This window comes from Globicephala melas, chromosome 16, assembly GCF_963455315.2.
Source record: "Globicephala melas chromosome 16, mGloMel1.2, whole genome shotgun sequence".
Taxonomy (NCBI): Eukaryota; Metazoa; Chordata; class Mammalia; order Artiodactyla; family Delphinidae; genus Globicephala; species Globicephala melas.
Genome location: NC_083329.1, coordinates 4,803,225 through 4,824,913, shown reverse-complemented (window position 1 = coordinate 4,824,913; position 21,689 = coordinate 4,803,225). Strand labels below are relative to the sequence as shown.

Genomic DNA, 21,689 nt, shown 5'->3' with positions numbered 1-21,689 from the left:
TCAATTTCATGACTTGTGATTGGTCTGTTCATATTTTCTATTTCTTCCTGGTTCAGTCTTGGAAGGTAATACCTTTCTAAGAATTTGTCCATTTCTTCCAGGTTGTCCATTTTATTGGCATAGAGTTGCTTGTAGTAGTCTCTTAGGATGCTTTGTATTTCTGTGGTGTCTGTTGTAACTTCTCCATTTCCATTTCTAATTTTATTGATTTGAGTCCTCTCCCTCTTTTTCTTGAGTCTGACTAATCGTTTATCAATTTTGTTTATCTTCTCAAAGAACCAGCTTTTAGTTTTATTGATCTTTGCTGCTGTTTTCTTTGTTTCTATTTCATTTATTTCTGTGCTGATCTTGATGATTTCTTTCCTTCTGCCCTGCATACCGGTTCATCTGTACCATTTTTCTAGGTTCCACATACGTGCATTAATATACGATATTTGTTTTGCTAACTTTGGGTTTTGTTTGTCCTTCTTTCTCTAGTTCCTTTAGGTGTAAGGTTAGATTGTTTATTTAAGATTTTTCTTGTTTCTTGAGGTAGGCTTGTATAGCTATAAACTTCCCTATTAGTAATGCTTTTGCTCCATCCCATAGGTTTTGGATCGTCGTGTTTTCATTGTCATTTGTCTCTAGGTATTTTTTGATTTCCTCTTTGATTTTTTCAGTGATCTCTTGATTATTTAGTAACGTATTGTTTAGCCTCCATGTGTTTGTGTTTTTTACGTTTTTTTCCCTGTAATTGATTTCTAATCTCATAGCGTTGTGGTCAGAAAAGATGCTTGATGTGATTTCAATTTTCTTAAATTTACTGAGGCTTGATTTGTGACCCAAGATGTGATCTATCCTGGAGAATGTTCCATGCGCACTTGAGAAGAAAGTGTAGTCTGCTGTTTTTGGATGGAATGTCCTATAAATATCAATTAAATCTATCTGGTCTGTTGTGTCATTTAAAGTTTGTGTTTCCTTATTAATTTTCTGTTTGGATGATCTGTCCATTGGTGTAAGTGAGGTGTTACTGTCGATTATTGTGTTACTGTGTTACTGTCGATTTCCTATTATGTTACTGTCAATTTCCTCTTGTTAGAGCTGTTAGCAGTTGCCTTATGCATTGAGGTGCTGCTATGTTGGGTGCATATATATTTATAATTGTTGTATCTTCTTCTTGGATTTATGCCTTGATCATTACATAGTGTCCTTCCTTGTCTCTTGTAACATTCTTTATTTTAAAGTCTATTTTATCTGATATGAGTATTAATACTCCAGCTTTCTTTTGATTTCCATTTGCATGGAATATCTTTTTCCATCCCCTCACTTTCAGCCTGTATATATCCCTAGGTCTGAAGTGGGTCTCTTGTAGACAGCGTATATATGGGTCTTGTTTTTGTATCCATTCAGCAAGCCTGTGTCTTTTGGTTGGAGCATTTAATCCATTGACGTTTAAGGTAATTATCAATATGTATGTTCCTGTTACCATTTTCTTAATTGTTTTGGGTTTGTTTTTATAGGTTCTTTTCTTCTCTTGTGTTTCCCACTTAGAGAAGTTCCTTTAGCATTTGTTGTAGAGCTGGTTTAGTGGTGCTGAATTCTCTTAGCTTTTGCTTGTCTGTAAAGCTTTCGATTTCTTCATCGAATCTGAAGGAGATCCTTGCCAGGTAGAGTAATATTGGTTGTGGGTTCTTCCCTTTCATCACTTTAAGTATATCATGGCATTCCCTTCTGACTTGTAGAGTTTCTGCTGAGAAATCAGCTGTTAACCTTTTGGGAGTTCCCTTGTATGTTATTTGTCATTTTTCCCTTGCTGCTTTCAATAATTTTTCCTTGTCTTTAATTTTTGCCAATTTGATTACTGTGTGTCTCGGCATGTTTCTCCTTGGGTTTATCCTGTCTGGGACTCTCTGCACTTCCTGGACTTGGATGGCTATTTCCTTTCCCATGTTAGGGAAGTTTTCAACTATTATCTCTTCAGATATTTTCTCGGGTCCTTTCTCTCTTCTCCTTCTGGGACCCCTATGATGCGAATGTTGTTGTGTTTAATGTTGTCCCAGAGGTCTCTTAGGGTGTCTTTATTTCTTTTCATTCTTTTTTCTTTATTCTGTTCCGCAGCAGTGAATTCCACCATTCTGTCTTTCAGGTCACTTATCCGTTCTTCTGCCTCAGTTATTCTGCTATTGATTCCTTCTCATGTATTTTTCATTTCAGTTATTGTATTGTTCATCTCGTTTGTAATTCTTCTAGGTCTTTGTTAAACATTTCTTGCATCTTCTCAATCTTCGCCTCCATTCTTTTTCCGAGGTCCTGGATCATCTTCACTATCAGTATTCTGAATTCTTTTTCTGGAAGGTTGCCTATCTCCACTTCATTTAGTTGTTTTTCTGGGGTTTTATCTTACTCCTTCATCTGGTACATAGCCCTCTGCCTTTTCATCTTGTCTATCTTTCTGTGAATGTGGTTTTTGTTCCACAGGCTGCAGGATGGTAGTTCTTCTTGCTTCTGCTGTCTGCCCTCTGGTGGATGAGGCTATCTCTCCCTTGAATTCTTTCTGGTAGGATGGAAACTACTTAATTAGGGGGGAGATGATATGGACACCATTCTCCTCCACTTGCCTTGGTGCCTTTACCCTGTCTGACCATTTCATGCCCACTAGTGTGTGGGCTTCAATCACTCGCTTGGTTTCTCATGGTTTTGTAAATTGATTGCTACTGTTAAGACTGAAATGTACTTTCAATAACATCATCTTTAGTGCTTCTTAAACAGTATTAACTTACCTGGCTTCTGTTCCTGTGTTCTTGATTAGTAAGATCACCACAATTACAAGCTGTTCTTCAATTCAGTGACATTTTAAAAAAAACTGTCAAGCCCATCTTGAAGACCAATGCCTTTATGTGTGAACTTTTCCTGGCCCTTCCCCTGGGGTGTTATTTAATGAATGTCATTGTTTCCAGGGGAAAGTTTTCATTTACCGTGGGAAGGAGTATGAACGCCGGGAAGATTTTGAAGCTCGGCTATTAACTCAGTTTCCAAATGCTGAGAAAATGAAGACAACATCTCCACCAGGCGACGATATTAAAAACTCTGCTGGCCAATGTATCCTTTCAGACAGCCATGTCGGATATAAAACAATGGCGATGTCGTTTGTTTGGATGGTTGGGTGTACGTGGGACCTTGCTCCTGGCTAATGACCACGCTGCCTTATGATCCTTAACCCCCTTGACCTTCAGATATTCAGTGCTTCACAGTAAAGCCCAAACTCGATTTGCCCCCTAAGTTCCACAGGCCCGTGTCAGAGCAGATTGTAAGGTAACATTTTCCTTACCCAACATGAGGGTGGTGAGAGGCGTACACAGATCGCTTCTTCATAATTTCACGTCTCAGAGGGTGGATGTCAGCCTTTGATTAACTTTTCAGATGCTCTTTCTGTTTACTTCAAAAAGCAAGGGAAATTAGTCATGTTCAGCATCAAAGAAGGGGGAAGGAAGATGTGAATATGTGTGGCCGGGAGGGTGCAAGGCTGTTCCTTATACCCGAGATTGGGAGACAGGGAAAGTCAGGGGGAGAAAGGGGTGCTCTGGGCTCCATTTGAGCCACCAGGTGAGAGACCCCCCTGTAGACCTTTTCTCCAGGGCTCAGGCCCTGCCCCCCACCCCCACAGATCTGTCTGTGTGCCTGTGGTGTGGCCAGAGCATTTGGATCCCAGAAGCCAGGAATAGGGATTCAGACATGTGCTCGTGATGGAGAACCAGGTGGGGGATGAGAAGAAGCCTTCACCTGTACAACAGGGTGATTACATAATATGGGATTTGGAGGTGGATTTTTTTTTTTTTTTTTTGCAGTACGTGGGCCTCTCACTGTTGTGGCCTCTCCCGTTGCGGAGCACAGGCTCCGGACGCGCAGGCTCAGCGGCCATGGCTCACGGGCTCAGCCACTCCACGGCATGTGGTATCTTCCCGGTCCGGGGCACGAACCCGTGTCCCCTACATCGGCAGGTGGACTCTCAACCACTGCGCCACCAGGGAAGCCCCTGGAGGTGGATTTTAAAACTCACAGGCCAACTGTCCAAATTTGAGTGAGATTTTCTGCATCTACATTGAATTGCCCCTGACTTAGCAGTGGTGTAGAAACACCTACACTAGATGTCTCTTAGATATGAAGAGTTTTCTATTTGATCCATGTACTGGTGAAAAACAGTTAACCTCTTTGATGGCCTAATAATGCTCAGGATCTGCTTATTTTATATCCTGAAGTTTGGTGGATTGGATTCTTCTGCAAAATTCACTACCATTTCTTTAACCTTTCATCAGCAAACGTGGGAAATAAACCAGGACTCGGTTTATTGACGGATGCTCGCTTTCATAAGGCTTAGACTTCAAGTTTTGCAACATTTTTTTCTCAGAGAGGCAGTAAACACTAGTGGACTGTAGTGTGTGCTCAGATATTTCCCTTTGATGTGGGGCGCCCACCTGCGTTTCAGCGCAGGGGGGTGAGTGAGCCTCCCAGCCTGCCTCTGGGATGTGCGTGAAACCCACCCCCTCCCCAGGGGAGGAAGGCACAGTCTCCATCTTATGTATGCCACCCTTGGTGGTTGCCAAATCTGCCTTTTGTAGATCTGAAATTAAAGTATACAAGACCTTTTAAAAAATAAGACATATTTTTAAATTTTTAATAACTTATTAGATTAAATTATTTAATTGTTGAACTATGAATTCAAGTTTTAAATAATAAACGCATAAATGGAGAATGAAGGCCTTTTCCCCCTCTCCTTTGCTTCACCTTTTCTGTTTTTGCTGGTTTCACTCTTACTCAGCATCTCTTCTCCCTTGAGCATTGTCAGGGACAGAGAAGAGGCAAAAATTCAAGGTAATTTTTCCACCTGCCAACGTCTCTCTTCTGAGGCTGGCGGGGAAAGAAAGCCCAGCTGTCGCTCCAGGTCAAGGCTGGAGATGTTTTAAGGGATGCACTGACCTATAGGGAGACCGGATCCTGTGTCTAAAAGCAAATCGGCTGCTTTTCTGGTTAAATGTCTAATGATTCCTCTATCTCTGTACAGTTTTTACAGAGTAAACGAGGTCCAGCGATTTGAATATTCTCGTCCGATCCGCAAGGGAGAGAAAAACCCAGACAACGAATTTGCGGTAAAAAAAAAAACCCACCCCCAAACTCATGCCACGACTAACAAAACTGCGCGTGGAAGAGCGTGTTCTCGAAGGCTCCCGCAGTGCAGGATTGAATGCCTTTGTGTGTTATGTGCAGAGATCCTAGCATATTACCCATTCAGATTTAGTGACATGACGACCATTTCACAGATAGTATCACTAAGGTGCTTGTGTTACTGTAAGAAGGTAACTAGTGCTTTGGAGTGTTTCTGTGCTCGGAGCACACTTGCTTCCATCCTGCGTGTATCTGAGTCTTCCTCTGTGCCCTGGGTCCTGGAGCAGGTGCTGGTGTCTCAGCTATAAATAAGCTCTCGGAGGTGCCGAGTGCTTACACGGCTCTCTGCAGGGGACAAGCAGTCAGGAGGTGAGCTGGGCTCACTACCCAGCGCCCGCACCTGAACTTCACTGTGGCACAATACGCCGGAACAGGGTCCCCGCGGGCACAGCTGAATAACAGGCCTCGTTGGATGTTGAGAAGCATCCCGGGCCTCTACCCACTAGGGGCCAGCTAGAGCCTCCCCGGCGGCAACAGCGAATCACGTGTTTCCACACATTGCTAAATATCTGTGCCTTGTTGAAGACACTGCATTAGAGTCATAGAAATGTTAGCACAGATTCTTGCAACCTTTTAAAAGATATACATACAACTGCTTTAATGGATTCCATTTTGCAAAGGCATGAAATAAAGCAGAGCGTTTTTATTTTTTAATTAATTAACTTTTTTGAAGTAGAAAAGAATAGCTTTGTTGCTTTACCAGGCAAAGGGGGCCACAGGGGGCTAATGCCCTCAAAACTGTATGTTGAAAGCATAGTTTTATTTATTTATTTATTTTTAATGTTAACGTTTCTCTCTCCTCCCGCCCTGAAAAACCACCTCTGGAAATCCCTAGATAGGCCCATATTTCAAGGTGGCGTTAGTCCCAAGGACCCCTGGCGGGGACCTTGTCTGCAGGTATCTGGGGGTGCAGGGGGTCAAAGTTGAATTAGCACCATGCTGCTGACCCAAAGGGAAGCTCAGAGCACTTTCAGCAAAGTTGCCTTCCACCCACCCTCCCTTTGAAGCCCTGTTTCCTGTCATCTTTTGATCCCCACGGCGATGCCTGTGAGTCTCCAGTCGCAGCCCCTGAAAGGCCCTTCCCTTCCCTTCCCGAGCCCAGTTTCCTGTGTGTCAACTAGGACCTTGGAGTTGGGAAATTCTAAGGCTGTCCCCAGTTTCATCACTGGCTCTTTCAAAACCAAAACCCTGTTTCTTGGTTAGTGGGGCATCCTGAACCTGTTTGGTGACTCGTTTCGCTGTGGCACCGTCTGCAGTGGTGAGAGAGGCAAGGCCCCACCTAGACACCCACACCGGGGCTGGGCTTCCTGAGCCGTCTCTGTTCTGGTCATCACAGCAATAACTCTGTCATTTCTGTAGCACCCTGGCTGCAGGATGTATGGGCGGGAATCTCCCTCAGGCCTCTCACGTCTCGTGGCGATGTACGTTCTTATACGGTGTAGGAAGAGACACAAGGAGGTCGAGCAAATTGCCAACAGTTGCGCAGCCATTCGAGGCAGAGCTAAGAATAACCATGGCTCCCGAACTCCGGAGCTAAGCCTTAGAGGCTGGGCTCTTTCTAAATGGCCCAGAAATCCCCTAATGGCCCCGTTAGGTTCTCACACACAGATGAGGCTTTCAGAAGCCACGGGATTTAGTCCTTCACGTGCTTGACAAAGCCCCAGGCTTTCAGATAAGCGCAGGGGGTTTGGTGGTAATGGGAGGCCAGGCTGGGGCCTGCTGCAGGGAGCCTGGCTCCCAGGGCCTGGGTGCTGGGAAAGCTGCCCTGCCAGGCCAGCCCGGGAGCTCAGAGCAGCTTGGTGCCTCCAAACCTGGCCACGCGTGAAGTTCTGAAACCCAGAGCCGGCAAGGAGGAGGGAGCCAGAGACAGGGTCAACGTGGAACCCGCAGGCCCCGCCCCCCGGAGATGCTGGGGTTGGTAGGGAGCAGCGCAGCCTGCTGTTTCCAGGCCGGTGCCTGAGCCAGTAGCCCCCGGGGGCAGCAGGAGCCTTGACCTGTGTCCCTGGGGCCTCGGCCAGGTCCTTCCCCTCTCCCAGCCTGGAATCTGAGGTTTGGAGAAAATGCTTTCTACATGCCAGCCAGTTTTCTGGAAATGTTGACAGTCCATTACGCCATCTTTTTATATCTGGATCGCTATGGACAGACTCAGACCACTCAGTGATCCTCTGTTACTGGGAGGTGTACCGGGCAAAGGCTGCTACCAGCCGGACACCCCGCAGTAGGAGGTGGGAGGAAGGGGGTACGGTTCACCCCTGCAGCGGAGTTCCGTGCAGCCATTAAAGAGGGGTGGAGTTACGTTTCCTGGCTTTAAACAACTTCCCGCAATATGTACTATACCATTTTCGGGAGAATACATTTTCATTGAAAATACACATATACACACTTGTTAACGCTTAGCAGGAAGCCTTGAACCCCAGATAGTAAAAGGTTAGGCTGTCGTCTTTAGGTACGGAGTGATTTTTCTGCCTTCTATTTCCATATCTTCATTTTCTGATGTAAGTATATATGTTACGCCAAAAAAAGAAAAAAACTTCATCATTAAAATACTGACTGATTTTATTAGAATGTTGAGAGGTCACTTTTATGAAGCGCAGTCTTCCTCAGTGGAGTTGCATCTTCAAGTTTCTTTTGAACACTAAGTAAGGCTAACGGAAAGCTCGTTGGAGCCTTTCCAAAAACCTGTTTGCTCAGAGGGAACCTCCCTCGTGTGGATGTATGTAATTCTCCCCTTCTACTGTATTTTCTTGGCCAAATGCCAGGGAAATGGGCACCATTGGCCGGGGAACAGGGGGCCACGGTGTCCTGTGTAACAGTCTGGCAGTTCAGCAGAGCGTGGCCTGGGAGGTGTTCCCTGGGCGGCTGGTGACCTTGCCTCCCAGACCCTTGCAAATCCCCGCGAGGGCAGAAGCTGTCATCTACCTGCAACGTCCTTCTCCTAACAAGTGTTCTGTGTGTGTTCCCTTTGCAGAATATGTGGATTGAAAGGACCATATACACAACTGCGTATAAATTGCCTGGCATTTTAAGGTGGTTTGAGGTCAAATCTGTTTTCATGGTAAGCACACCCCACAGGAGGAACTGCCCATCACCCCCTCTTCTACGGTCTGACACAGCCTCTTCCCCGGGCCTGTCATCTGGTCACCGTGGCCGGCAGGCATGCTTCAGACCCCACATCAGGCTTAACCCAGAATCACTCTCCCCGTCCACGAATACTGCGGTGGAAATGCCGTGTAATCACAACCTCCTCTAGCGTAGAAAGAAACCAGAGCTAAGATTTCATTTCTTTTTACAAAATATTTAAATCTAGTCTTCACTGTGCTGTTTTGACAGTTCTTTCTGTTACCGAAATGACAAGTTTGACAAATTCCAATTTACATACGCTTTTGAAGATCTTTCTTCCTGATGGTTTTATTGCCATTTACATGACAAACAACTTGATTAATAGTACTTGCTCCTTTTCAAGTAGAAATAGCTTGAGAATATACCCCTCACCCACCCTTTTTAAAGAAATAATGACCCGCATCTCATTAGCTAGACTTTGCCTGGGTGATGAGCTATCGGACAGTTCCAGTCACAGGAACCAGAGTTGGGCAGAAGGTTCTTACTGAGTGTATAGCAGCAGCAGCGTGACAGTTGCCAGTATAACGAGGTCTGATTGGAATATGTGTGCTTTGTCATGTGTCTCAATGCCTTTGGTTTTCACCTGGCAGGATCTTAACCAGAGGGGTGGTACCCACTGTTGAGTTTACCATGAGTCCCCTTGGAAACTCCTGCTTCTGCCCTAGGACGTGGCTGGCGCCTGTCTTCCCAGCCTTGTTTCCACTCCTGACCCTCGTCCGCGCCAGTTGAGCTCTGGCTGACCTCTCCCTGACCTCTAAGCTCAGTTGACCTCTCCCTGAGCATGCGTGTGGTCAGCTGCATCCCATCCCCATCTCCAGCGCACCCTCCTCCTACTCTGAAGCCCTAGGGCTCTGGGCCCCCCTCCCCACCCCAGGAGGGCGCCTCTACTTCCTGTGTCCCCAGAGACCCCACTCTGTCCCCCTCTAGCACCCAGGCAGGCCCTGACCTCTGGAAGGCTCAGGAGACGTGGCAGGTGGCAGAAATGCAAGCCTTCACTGGCACCATTCGGAGCTGGTGATGTACATGCGGGAGACCACAGGACAGGAGACCCTTCCCTAAACAGGCACCACTCCTATCCTCCTATGAGCCTCTTCCCATAAGCCGTTTGTAATCGGGGACTCCGTGAACCAGCCCGGATGCGTGAGGACGGTGCTGAACAGCTCGAGGTGGCGAAGGCTGAGCCCTGATTTTCTGTAAGGATGTGGCTCTGCCACGGGCTATGCTTGCCCTTTTTAATGAACGAAGAAAGCTGGGGGCTGAATAATCCCAGGATGGCAGGACTGTAATAATCCTGCTGCCCGCACTCCTGGCCCCGCCATCGCTGGAACAGACCAGCAGCTGACCCTCTTGGTTTGATGAAGCTAGGACACTGCTCTTTCTTGCGGCAAACGGGATCAGCGACAGGGAGTTAGCCATCAGTCAAAATGGAATTCTGCCCTGGAGAGTCCATTTGGCGAAGTTCTGTGTCTGGGGTGGTGCATTCCAGGGTCTGATAAAGCCAGGTGTGGGGTGAAAACAAAGGCCCTAGGGTATGTGTTGTTTGGGGTGCACTTGCAACCAGGGGGCACCCTCAGCGACCAGCACATGGTCGGCCACCTCTTTGCGTGTTACCTCCTCTCCATCAGGTCACCTCTCCGGCAGGTGCTCGCCGGTGACGACTGAGGGTGTCGTTCTAGGGTCTCTCCGTTCTCTCAACATCTCTGCACCTCCAACCCCCATCTCTCTACCTCTCAGACAATCCCCAGGAGCTGTAGAAGGAGAAAACAGGCTGCTCTGCTTTGCCATTTGCTAAAGACACCCTAGGGTCCCCGGCACAGGTGGGGACCCGTCCCACTTCCCTTGGGGAAGGGAAGGATCAGGTTATCATGTGTTGTGGTCACCCTTGGACGTGGCTCCGGGGCCCAGCCTAGGGTCTGTTAGAGCCAGGCCTGGTGGGAAGGTGGTGTTATTGTTTTAAACGCAGACGCATCCTCCTGGCACCTGCGGGCTGAGCCAGAGAGGATCGCGGGGCGGGGCCTCGCCAGGCCCTGCAGGGGCCCCCAGAGGAAGAAGGGCACTGGGTGTGGGCAGAGCTGCAGGAGCGGTGGCGAGGTGGGCCCATGCTGGCTCGCCCTGCCTCCTGCTCTGAGGGTCCTGCTGACCAGTGGCAGGTTTGCAAGGGAGGCCCGTGAGGTCCAGCTGAAGTGGTGACCACCGGGCAGGGGGGGCTCTTCCTTCCTATAGGAGGGTGTGTGGCCTCCTGCGGAGACCACGGCAGGACCCCTCTGCCCCTCCCCTGCTTCCCTAACCAAGCAAGTCCAGGGACAAAGCGCCCAGACCTCCTGCCTCAGGGACAGGGAGAGATTGCTCAAAATTCCTTAAGACAAGCAATGAACAAGGCCACAGTTCAAAGGCTGCTCTGTGAGGCACGTAGACTGTGCGCAAGTGCCACTCAGGGCTGTGTTTTCCTGGGATGACCGTACGTGTGCATACGCACGCACGCGCGCACACACACGCATACACACGTGCATGTGCACACACATTCCCCAGGACTAGGTGACCTTGCGTTGTGCCTTTGGAGTTTGCATGTGGGGACAGGTCTATGGAAACACATAAAGATCCTAAAATGCCCGGCTTCTCTCGGCTGGGTGATGAGGGACCTTTGCCCCAAGAAGCCACTGGGAAGAACAGTGCATGGAGAGTAGGAAGCCTGCCCCACTCGGAGTGTGTGTCCTCTGGCGAGGAGCCAGAGGCATCAGCAGAGGCCCTGGCAGGACAGGGGCCGCGGCAGCTGGCCCGATGCCGTTCCATCCTCCCCCTTCCACAGGTGGAGATCAGCCCCCTGGAGAACGCCATTGAGACCATGCAGCTGACGAACGACAAGATAAACAGCATGGTGCAGCAGCACCTGGACGACCCCAGCCTCCCCGTCAGCCCCCTCTCCATGCTCCTGAACGGCATCGTGGACCCCGCCGTCATGGGAGGCTTTGCAAATTACGAAAAGGCAAGTGACACGCCAGCTTCCTCTTTCCAGCCCTGTCCTGGGACGGACTGTCTCCAAGCCCGGAAACCACCGTGGTCTCACTGAGCGAGCTCCGCAGTGACCGAGCCCAGGCCGGTCCGCCCAGAGGCAGCCTCTGCGGCCTCCCGATGGTCAAAGCCCCACCCCGGGCCCGACCGGCCTGGGCGTTGTCCCCTCATCTTCACCCTGCAGCGGGCTGTGCTAACGGAGCCCTAGAGAGTGACCCTCGTGACAGTCCAGAGGCCTGGGATCATTAAAGGCCAAAAGACAGTTTCAGTGAAAGACAAAAGGCTTAGAATATTTAAAATAGATGGGAGTCTGGTGCAGTGGGGACAACCAGCTGGTCTCCCTGGAAAATATCTCAGTGAGATCAGGCAGAAGCTGAAGATCGTGGGATGTGCTCTAGACAAGGGGTCTGCACGACAGCCGCCGCCGGATTTTGTAAATCAAGTCTGGGACGTGGCCACGGCCATTCTCTTACTTGGTGTCTGTGGCTGTTTTCCTGATACAACAGTGACAGAGTTGAGGCCCTTCACGGAAAAGGTTTGCTGCCCCCTGGTCTAGACAAAACGGAAACTGAAGCAGAAGGGGCTCTGCCTGAAAGTGGGCTGTGAGGCGAAACTGCCCTGGACACTTTGGAGAGGTGATGCTCTGTTCCAGCTCCCTTCAGCTGTAGGGCGGACCCGGGATGGGGGTCAGGGACACGAGAGCAGCTGGGGAGCTGCCTCCCAGCGAAGTGAGTGACCCGGGTCAGCTGTGGCTTTGCTGGGCTCCATGGACGGGGCCGCCACAGTGCGTGAACAAAGTCCATTTGTTGTGCTGACCTTACTGGATGTTTTGCTGGGGTAGGATCCAACCCTGGGGGGAATGAGCTGGGTGATGGCCGGGGTGTGCGTCTGTTTCACACACAGCTCTCTCCCCAGCCCTGGTGTACAAAAACGTGTGTTGGTGTACTAAGTGTCTCTCCCTGTCTCCACCAGGCCTTCTTTACAGAGCGGTACCTGCAGGAGCACCCCGAGGCCCACGAAAAGATCGAGAAGCTCAAGGACCTGATTGCATGGCAGGTAAATGTCCAGCCGCAGCTGCAGGGCCCGAGGTGGGGAAAGTGGAGTCTGGGACCAGATCCACCAGGGCCACCTTGGCACACCTGCCAGCCACCACGGAGGACCCTGGACTTCAGGCAGAGCACCCGTGACCATGTCTGTCCCGGATAAACCCATTCACCACTGCCGTGATTAACTCGACCCCTGGCTGTAGTCATGCCTTTGAACACCTAGAAAGTTCTGTCTTGCAAATGAGCCTGGTCTGTTCCCTCCCCTCGGTCAGTGCAGTGCCTGCTGGGAAATCTTTGCCTGGTATCGACAGAACGGAACGGCACAGGCAAGGTCAGGAAACGGTGATGCCCTAGAGAGCGTGGCTGCAGCCTGTCCTGGGAGGGCACTCGAGCCGACGCCATCGGTGTGAGAGGTGGGGGGATGGGAAACCGCCGAGCGCCCACCCTCCTGTTCCCCGTGCCGGTGGTCAGGGTTGGGGGAAGGGGTCCTCATTTCCGTTTCCCCAGCTGTAGTTCTGCATATTTGGCTTTTCTGCTTGTGCTCCTGAGGCCGTCTGAGTCTTTCCTTAGCGGGACATGGTCTGGAGAGGCTGGGCAGCCCTGGAGGGTGTCCTGGGCTCCACTGGAAGTTCCCTTTTCATGTGTCTGGGCTCCTGGAGCTTTCATGAGCCTGGAGGTGGAGGGGACGTCCAGACCCAGTTCCCGTGGGAGCTCTGCCTGCTTGCTCTGGACTTTGGACAGCTTCGTTAAGCTTCCTTTTCTCACATGGGAGGCAAGGAGGATGCTGCCTATCTACACCCCACATGCCAGGCTGGCGGAAGAGGGCTGAGGAAGGCAGAGGCCAGGGTCTCCCTGTGCCTGGGCGGCATCCCACCCTAGCCCGGGGTCCCAGGCTGTGACCAGTGCTCTGTGGCCGCTTTGCTCCCGGCCTCCCTGGAGCCTCACCAGCCTCCCTTGGAGCCTCACCGTCCTGGCTTCGTCATCAGCTCACGGGCTGTGTGACCTGTTAGGGTGGAGTGGGGCTGAGTTTTGGTTTCAAGCCTAATTACAAGTATTTATTTTATATCTATAAAATATATATGGATATTGCTGTGATAAAATTTATGTAACATAAAGTTTACCACCTTAGTCATTTTTACATGCACAGTCCAGTGGCATCAAGTATGTTCCCGTCGTTGTGCAGCCACATCACCACCATCCATCTCCAGTTTTCATCTTGCAAAACCGCTGTGTGCCCAATAGACAGTAACTCTCCATCCTCCCCACCCCTGGAAACCACCATCCTACTTTCTGTCTCTATGAATTTGATTATTCTAGGGACCTCATATAAGTGGAATAATACATTGTCCTTTTGTGACAGGCTTATTCCACGTAGCGTAATGTTTTTAAGGTTCATCTGTGTTGTAACATGTGTCAGAATTTCATTCCTTTTTAAGACTGAATAGTATTCCATCGTCTGCATAGACCGCTTTTTACTTATCTGTTCATTCGCTGATGGACACTTGGGTTGCGTCCACTTTTGCTATTGTAAATGATGTTATAATGAACGTGGGTGTACAAATATCTGTTCTCTTTCCTGCTTTCACTTCTTTTGGGTATATACCCAGAAGTGGATTGTTGGATCATATAAGTCTATTTTTAATTTTTTGAGGAAGCACTATATTGTTTTCCACAGCAGCTGCACTATTTTCCATTCCCACCAATAGTCATGCACGATGGTTCCAATTTTGCCTCATTCTTGTCAACATTTGTTATTTTTTGGTTTTCTTTTTGTTTGTTTGTTTTATAGCCGCCATCCTAATGGGTGTGACTTTTCCACAAATCCGTAGGCATTTGATATCAATTTGCCTTGGAATTCTTCTGTGATAAGACACCCTGGGAGCTGAATTTAAGGGAACTTTTAGGCCATGATGGTTTCTTTGCACAAGATGTAAGCCTCAGGTAGGCAGTCTCCCTCTGTTACTAAAAAAGAGGGAGAGAACTTAAAGGTCTGAATGATTCCATTTTAGATGTTGTAAAAACCAAAGGGTACAGAATTCAAAACTCCACTGAAGGCTATATAAAACCATTGCTACACAAAAACTAGTTTGGTCTGCAAAAGTTCTATTGATTTTTTTTTTTTTTTTTTTTTTTTACTGTAAGCTGTTACAGAAAATTGGATTTTAAGAGTTTCAAGCCCTACAGAGGAAAATAATTTGTTCCCCAGAGAGAACTTTATGTCAGCACTATGTCATCACCCCTAATAAGTATATTAAAGGATGAATTTTAAAGTACCTCACAGGAAAGTCGGGAAAAAAAATCTGGTTTCTAACCACTTCATTAAGTCAAAGAGTGATGAAAATACATATTCAAAACATTACCTGTGATCTTGCTTTCATTTGCAAATGTTTTGAAGACTCATCTTTTAATATCAGTAATTGAGTCATACGCTCATTAAAAATAAGAAGTTTGGGGTTATCGGAATGCTTTCTTCTGGTTTTGTGTTAATTTATTTGGTTTGGTTTTTTTCCTGAAAACTCCATCAGGGCAAAGTGAGGTTTTCCTCCTGGGAATCCCAAGGGTTCATTGGCAGGGTTTCCATCACTGATGCCTAAAATCATTTGTGAAGGCTGGTTATTAAGTCCCAGGCAGCTCCCGGCTCTGCCGTTGCCGTTGCTGAAACAGAGGGTGCTGACCCCCTCGCGGGCAGGAGCTGGGGTCGGGTGCAGGCTGCCTGGGGCCTCTTCTAGGTTGGCGGCTGACACCAGGTCAGCAGCGAGCGCCAGCCCCTTCCTCAAAGGCACAGCTCCATCTTTCCTTACACGCAGCTCTCTTGTTGGGCATCCCTGCTGTGTGTCCCAAGATGAATGCATATAGACTCATATGAAACCACTGTGGTGCATGCATATTTCTTTTTTTTTTAAATTTATTTTATTTATTATTTCTAGCTATGTTGGGCCTTTGTTGCTGCACATGGGCGTTCTCTAGTTGCGGCAAGCGGGGGCTACTCTTAGTTGTGGTGCACTGGCTTCTCATCGCAGTGGCGTCTCTTGTTGCAAAGCACGGTCTCTAGGCATACGGGCTTCAGTAATTGCAGAACACGGGCTCCGGTAGTTGTGGCACGGTGGCCCAGTAGTTGCGGCGCACGGGCTCAGTTGCTTCGCGGCATGTGGGATCTTCCCAGACCAGGGCTCGAACCCGTGTCCCCTGCATTGGCAGGCGGATTCTCAACCACTGCGCCACCAGGGAAGCCCCATATTTCTCTTTTGAAATGCACAGAGATGAAAGACCAAACCCATTCATCATCCCCAGCCGATGACAGTCGTACCGATGTCGCCAGTGGTGGCGCTCCTGGAACACTTAGCAGTGCTTCCAAACGTTCTTTGCCGCCGGCAGGCCATGAATCCATGTAGAGACACACAGGAGCAGACTTCAAATACAGCACCGCCATTTAGAAGGGTGTCTTTTGAGAGCAGGCTGCATGCTGTCTTTGAACAGCTAGAGGTGTGACTTTGGGGACGTCCTCCCCCCTCTCTGGGCTCTGGGAAACTCTTTAGATGTGCGGCCTCCTGGGACCCACTCTAGACCAAATCAAGGCTCTGGGGGTGGGATTCAGGACTCTGCCTGAGAGATTTTGGCGCTCAGCTTGGTTGGAATCCAAAGACCGTTCCAGGCCTCAGTCCATGGCTTCTGTTTGTGTACTAGGCACCTCATATGTTGGAGTGTTTGCACAGAGCATCTTTTTATTCCTAGCTTAAGTTCAGCCCCGAGCAGACATAGAACAAGGGCCAGGTCCCACCCGTCTTTTAGAAGGTTATATCTGACCAATGTCAGGGACCTGTTGAGGGGATACATTTCATACCCCATAAATTTCACCTGCCAGGTCACCGTTCTTTCAGTCCCAAGACCTGAACCAAAGGGTCTTAACTTTAGTCCAGCAAGTAGCTTCTTTGATGTCAAGAATCTGGCCAATTAAGAGTTTTATCAAACCAACAACAACAGAAAAAAGCAGAAATGATTGGACCACACTTTTATACATTTGAGAGAGGGCCGTTTTCCAAGATGCTTTCAGGATCTAGAGTGGCTGTGCTTTAACCTTGAGACAGCACCCCGACGTTGTCTTCACCCCCAGAGAGCCACAGTACGTTTACCATCCCACCAAAGGTTGTCTGCAGCCTGCCTTTGCCGACCCCCAGGAAGCAAAAGGATTTCTGTGAGCATCTTCTTCTGTTGAACCTGAACAAGCTGCAGCTAGCCCCTGAAGGCTGCCATCGGCAAGAGTAATTCGTGTGGGATAGTAAAACGTCCCATCTAGCTTGAAACCTTAGCCGCATGCTGTCCTGTCGGTGATAGCTGTTCGGAAAGGGGTGCCTGGCGTGTACCTTGGGTATAAGCCCAACTGTCAGCCGAACACACTTTGTGCCAGGGCAGCTCGAGAGCAGGCTGGGTGGTGTAAACACGGGGGAGCGCTCACTTATTCCGTCCTTTCCTGGAGCACCACAAGAGGCACCAGCTGCGTGCTATAAACGGCAACCAAATACGTTTTATGCCTTGATTCATCTTGATAAGATTTCTTGAATTTGTTCACATGAAATTCAATTGTGCACTTATTATCCTTCTTACTAATAAATCTGCTCATTTAGATTGGTGTTCTGTCATATTAAGAAAATCTGTTTTTAATCAGTATTTTGATTTAATTGTAAAGTATTAAGAGGAAGCCTCTTAGCTTGATTGCGTTGAAGAGCATCTACCTCCCAGTCTGAGCCTCAGGGGAGGCAGAAGCCAGGGGAAGAAAGGAGGCTTTCTCACACCCACCCCCAGCGGCTGTGGCTCCGGAGGGTCTCTGGGGCTGGGGAATAAAAATGTCTCTACGACGCTTTTAAAGGTCAGCTGTATCTCCGCGCTCCAATGTGAAGTCTTGGCACGGATATTTGTGACAGCAGTGTTGGCAGAGACATGACTCTTTTTAGTTTTAAGGAAGAATAAATTTGGTTTTCCTTTCCAAGTAAGAACATCCTTCAGGACTATAGATCACGTATTATTAGATTTTTACATTTTGGAATAGGGTTCTCACTTGCCTGTAGAGGCAATATTCTTAGCGAAAAAAATCTTTGTACCGTGACTTGGCCCTTTGCTAACAGATCAAGTCACAGCTAAACAAATCCAAAACGCAGCCCTTCCCAAATTCAAGTGGAAAGCACAGAGAAGTCTATTCTGGGGTTGATGGTCAAATGGGAGTCAGGCAAAGTCACGGAGTAGCCGGTGTGCTGCATCCCGCACTAGACGTGTCCGACTTAAAACACAAATGCTTGTCATGTACACATTTTGGTCTGGGGGAGTGACCTGCCTGAGGATGAATTTAATCAGCCGGTTTGACTGGGAAACCAAAGCAGATGCATTTTGCACATTGCCACTTCCTGCCTGGTGTGCACTTCTCTCCCTGGACCACTAAGCAAGAAATAAGGAACGTCAACCTGTATGTCTTTCAGATTCCATTTTTGGCCGAAGGGATCAGGATTCATGGAGACAAAGTCACAGAAGCACTACGGCCGTTTCATGAGAGAATGGAAGCCTGTTTCAAACAGTTAAAGGAAAAAGTGGAGAAGCAGTACGGGGTCCGGACCATGGTAAGTGGCTGGCGCGGCAGAGGGGAGGGAGCGTGTCTCTTTGTCACACTGTCCGACTGTGGCAGGCTCACAGGGCCTTGTACTTGAGTTGTGTACGTGACACCTGCTTAGGAAGTGAGATAAGGAACCTCCGCCCCTTCATCATTTCATGTGCCAGCACACTAGGAACCACCTCTTGCCAACTGGAAATGTCAGGGTGTAAACGTTCCTGAATTTGCTTGATCACCAGATACCCCGCTTGTGGCTGTGAACACAAGCTCCCCATCGTGTGTGGAGCGACAGAAAGATCTCATAGATCCGTGCGACTCAGGCTGGTTCACAGAGACCACACCTCCAGAAACACGACACGCACGAAGGGTTAAATAACACACACGGAAACAGCACTCACGATGTCCCAGAGCCGAGGTAGAGCCTGTGCCCAGGCCAAGGTCAGAGTCACTGAGGGGTGCAGTGGACTGCTGAGGTCTGAAGCTGTTACCTGTTGGAGGAAGGGGTCACTGATCTAGGCCAAGGGTAGGTTGCAGGAGGCGGGCGGGACACTGGCTGGAGGGAGGACTCACTTAACAAAGGCTGAAGGCAGGGATTTGAATGGCAGAGGCCAGGGGCCGGCGCAGACACAGCCATGCCTTGGGCAGAAGACAGATTGTAAGAAGGAGCTGGGAAGGTGACCAGCCCCCCAGAGCCTGGAATGCCAGGATGTTCCGGGGTGAAGGACAGACCTGAGCTTTTTTTTTTTTTTTAACATCCTTATTGGAGCATAATTACTTTAAGCTGGGACGAAGTGAGAGTGGTATGGACATATATACACTACCAAATGTAAAATAGATAGCTAGTGGGAAGCAGCCGCATAGCACAGGGAGATCAGACCTGGGCTTTTGCCGAGAGTTGGTGGAAGGTCTCCTAGCCAGGGCTGAGATCAGGAGCATGATAAAAAAAGTGGCTAGGCATTCTTATGGATGCAAAATACCTGACAAGCCTTACGGTGGGCTTGAGGCAGTCTTCATGAGCCATGCCTTAGCAGCTCCGGGGGCAGGGCCAGGCACCTCACATCAGAGCACCCCTGTGGTGCAGTTCAGAGCATCACTTCCACCCTTACTCAGGGTCTTTGGGAGCCTTGGTGAGTCCTAGCCTTGACGGCTTGTGGACTCAGGAAACATCTGGCCTAGCAGATGGCTTGAGGCCCCCTTTCTCCATTGTCCGGGGGTGAGCATCAGTGTCGCAAAAAGAGGCCGCGAGACCTCTTCAGGTCTGCTGGAATCCCATGCCTGCTGGCGTGGAGGGGGTGTATGCGAGCAGGTCTTCTGTTATCCTGCAAAGGGGAGGCAGCTGCAGGAGTTACTCCACCTCTCCTAACACAAGACGCTCTACCTCCTAAAGAATCAGGTGTCCAACCAGGTGCACCATTTTGGTTTCTTTTCTGACCCAGCTCCATCTTCCTGCCGTTCTCTAAAGTTCTCTGCTGTTCCCTGTTGAGCTGGCTTCTTTTTGTTCACCCATTTATCTCACTTAGCAAACACTAATTTAGTGCTTACCATGTGCCAGGGACCTTTCTGAGGTTTTTAACAATTATGAACTTCTTAGGTTCCTGCAACACGAGGAAGGAGACACTGTGCACATCCCCATTTTATACATGGGGCAACAGGAACATGGGAAGGTTCACTAGCCCGAGCTTACACGAGTAAGTGGCAGAGCTCTTCTCTTGCCTTTGTGGTTGGAGACATGTAGGAGAGCCAGACCACCCCTGAGAGGGGTTATGCTCTATGCTCTCCCACCCTCCCCAGCCCTGCCGGCCATGCCTGGGCCTCAGAGCCTCCAAGCCCAGGACCCTGGTGCTCATCAAATGAGGTGCCTTTGGCCTTGACCACAGCAGAGCATGAGCCTGACCAAGCCAAGAGTAACACAACCGCCGGGCTGTGGTCTGAAGACTCCGCAGGCAGGAATCTGGGACCGTCAGCCCAGCAGGAGCTGCTACAGGTGAGCAGGCTTAGAAATCAGGACCACGCTGGAGGAGCCTTCGTTGCAAGTCAGAATCCTCGAGCTGCGTCTCATTACAATCAGCGTCAAGTGGCCAGAAGAGTTTCAAAGTACATCACGGTGCACCTCTTTCAAAGGCTGATGCCACTTTTAATTCTTTCTGAGAAATAAACACTTGTGAAATCTCCAGGTTTTCTTACTAAGTGAAAAGCTTCCTCTTTGATCAATCATTTCATGTATACTTCAGGAGGACAGAAATCTGTCTGGCTCGCCAGATGTCCTTCATATCCCTTTCTCTGCTGTGATTCATGAGTTCTCTGCCGGCTGTGCTTGCACACGGGGGAGGAGGGAAGAAGGGCAGGGCGGTTGTGTAGGCAGTGGGACGTCCTAGGCCGGTGATGAGCCATTTGCACCGCAGTCTGAAACGGCATCTTCTCCACCGAGGTCCCACCCCGAGGCAGGGGCAGCCAAGGCATCTCCACCACCACCCCCCAGCCAGGGGTTGACCAGGCTTATTGGGAATGAAGTTGGGGACAGAATTAAGGATGTGTTTTCCACCCGTGGATGCTTTGTCCCCTGGAGCTGCTTCCCTGAGTCTACCTCCATCCTGGGACCCCGAAGGCAGGCTCTGCGGCCAGCCTCCCTTGAGCAGACAAAAGGTCAGGCAGATACCCTGTCATCCTCTGAAAAATGTGGTGATAAAATGCCGTCTGGAATGAGGCTTTCCCGTCTTACCTACTTGGAGAACTTTCAAGCTCCTCAGAATACTTTCAAAAGCAATACAGTATCATCCCGTTTTAAAAAAGATGGATTTAAAAGTAAAATCCCCAGGGCTTCCCTGGTGGCGCAGTGGTTGGGAATCCGCCTGCCCACGTGGGGGACACGGGTTGGAGCCCTGGTCCAGGAAGATCCCACATGCCACGGAGCAGCTAAGCCCGTCACCACAGCTACTGAGCCTGCGCTCTAGAGCCCACGAACCACAACTGCTGAGTCCGCGTGCCACAACTACTGAAGCCTGGACGCCTAGAGCCCGTGCTCCACGACAAGAGAAGCCACCGCAGTGAGAAGCCCATGCACCGCAACGAAGAGCAGCCCCCGCTCGCCACAACTAGAGAAAGCCCGCGCACGGCAACGAAGACCCAACGCAGCCAAAAAATAAACAAAATTTTAAAAAATAAAATAAAAACCCATAGAAAGGACATAAACCATTTTGTCCATTTTTCTGGGTCAGCCTAAGCCATAGAAAGGGAAGACTTGGACACCCTCTGACTCCTAATCCACCGGCGGCTCCATGGGACACCCCCGGCCCGCTCAGCTTTGGCCTTCATTCAGACAGTCCTGGGCTCTAAGGTGCCACCGCTCCCCGGATGAAAGCACAGGAGCCTAGCCTCCTCCGTATACTTAGATAGTGAGGAGTGCAGACCCGGGGTCCCCAGAGAAGAGGCCACGAGCACAGCCACGTTCAGCACTGGCCCCCAGCTCCTGGGGAGAGGGCTGGAGTGAGTCTGTGCTTCAGGCCGTGGTAACAACGGCAAGGGCAACGGAGGCTGCGGTTCAGAACGTGGCCCGCCCTACGCGCGTCACCTGCGTCATTTCAGCTCATCCTTGCCGGCCTCTCAAGGTGGCATGATTATTCCCTACATGCTCAGGAGGAAGCTGAGGCCCAGAGCAGTTCCGTGTTTTATGCCAGGTCACCTAGTCCATGCCAGAGCCAACATTCCCGCCTAACTCTAAC

General features: G+C 49.5%; 1 protein-coding gene across 3 annotated transcripts in view; it reads left to right on the top strand.

Moving 5' to 3' along the window:
- Window positions 1-21,689, top strand: part of DOCK1 (dedicator of cytokinesis 1) — a 523,633-nt gene that overhangs the window by 481,127 nt on the left and 20,817 nt on the right. For all 3 annotated transcript variants that reach the window (XM_060286253.1, XM_030832075.2, XM_030832074.2), the window contains 7 exons: window positions 2,937-3,078; window positions 3,213-3,291; window positions 5,039-5,123; window positions 8,168-8,254; window positions 11,126-11,302; window positions 12,301-12,384; window positions 17,843-17,980. In XM_060286253.1, the coding sequence (XP_060142236.1) occupies window positions 2,937-3,078; window positions 3,213-3,291; window positions 5,039-5,123; window positions 8,168-8,254; window positions 11,126-11,302; window positions 12,301-12,384; window positions 17,843-17,980 (792 nt within the window). The remainder of the gene's footprint in view (window positions 1-2,936; window positions 3,079-3,212; window positions 3,292-5,038; window positions 5,124-8,167; window positions 8,255-11,125; window positions 11,303-12,300; window positions 12,385-17,842; window positions 17,981-21,689) is intronic.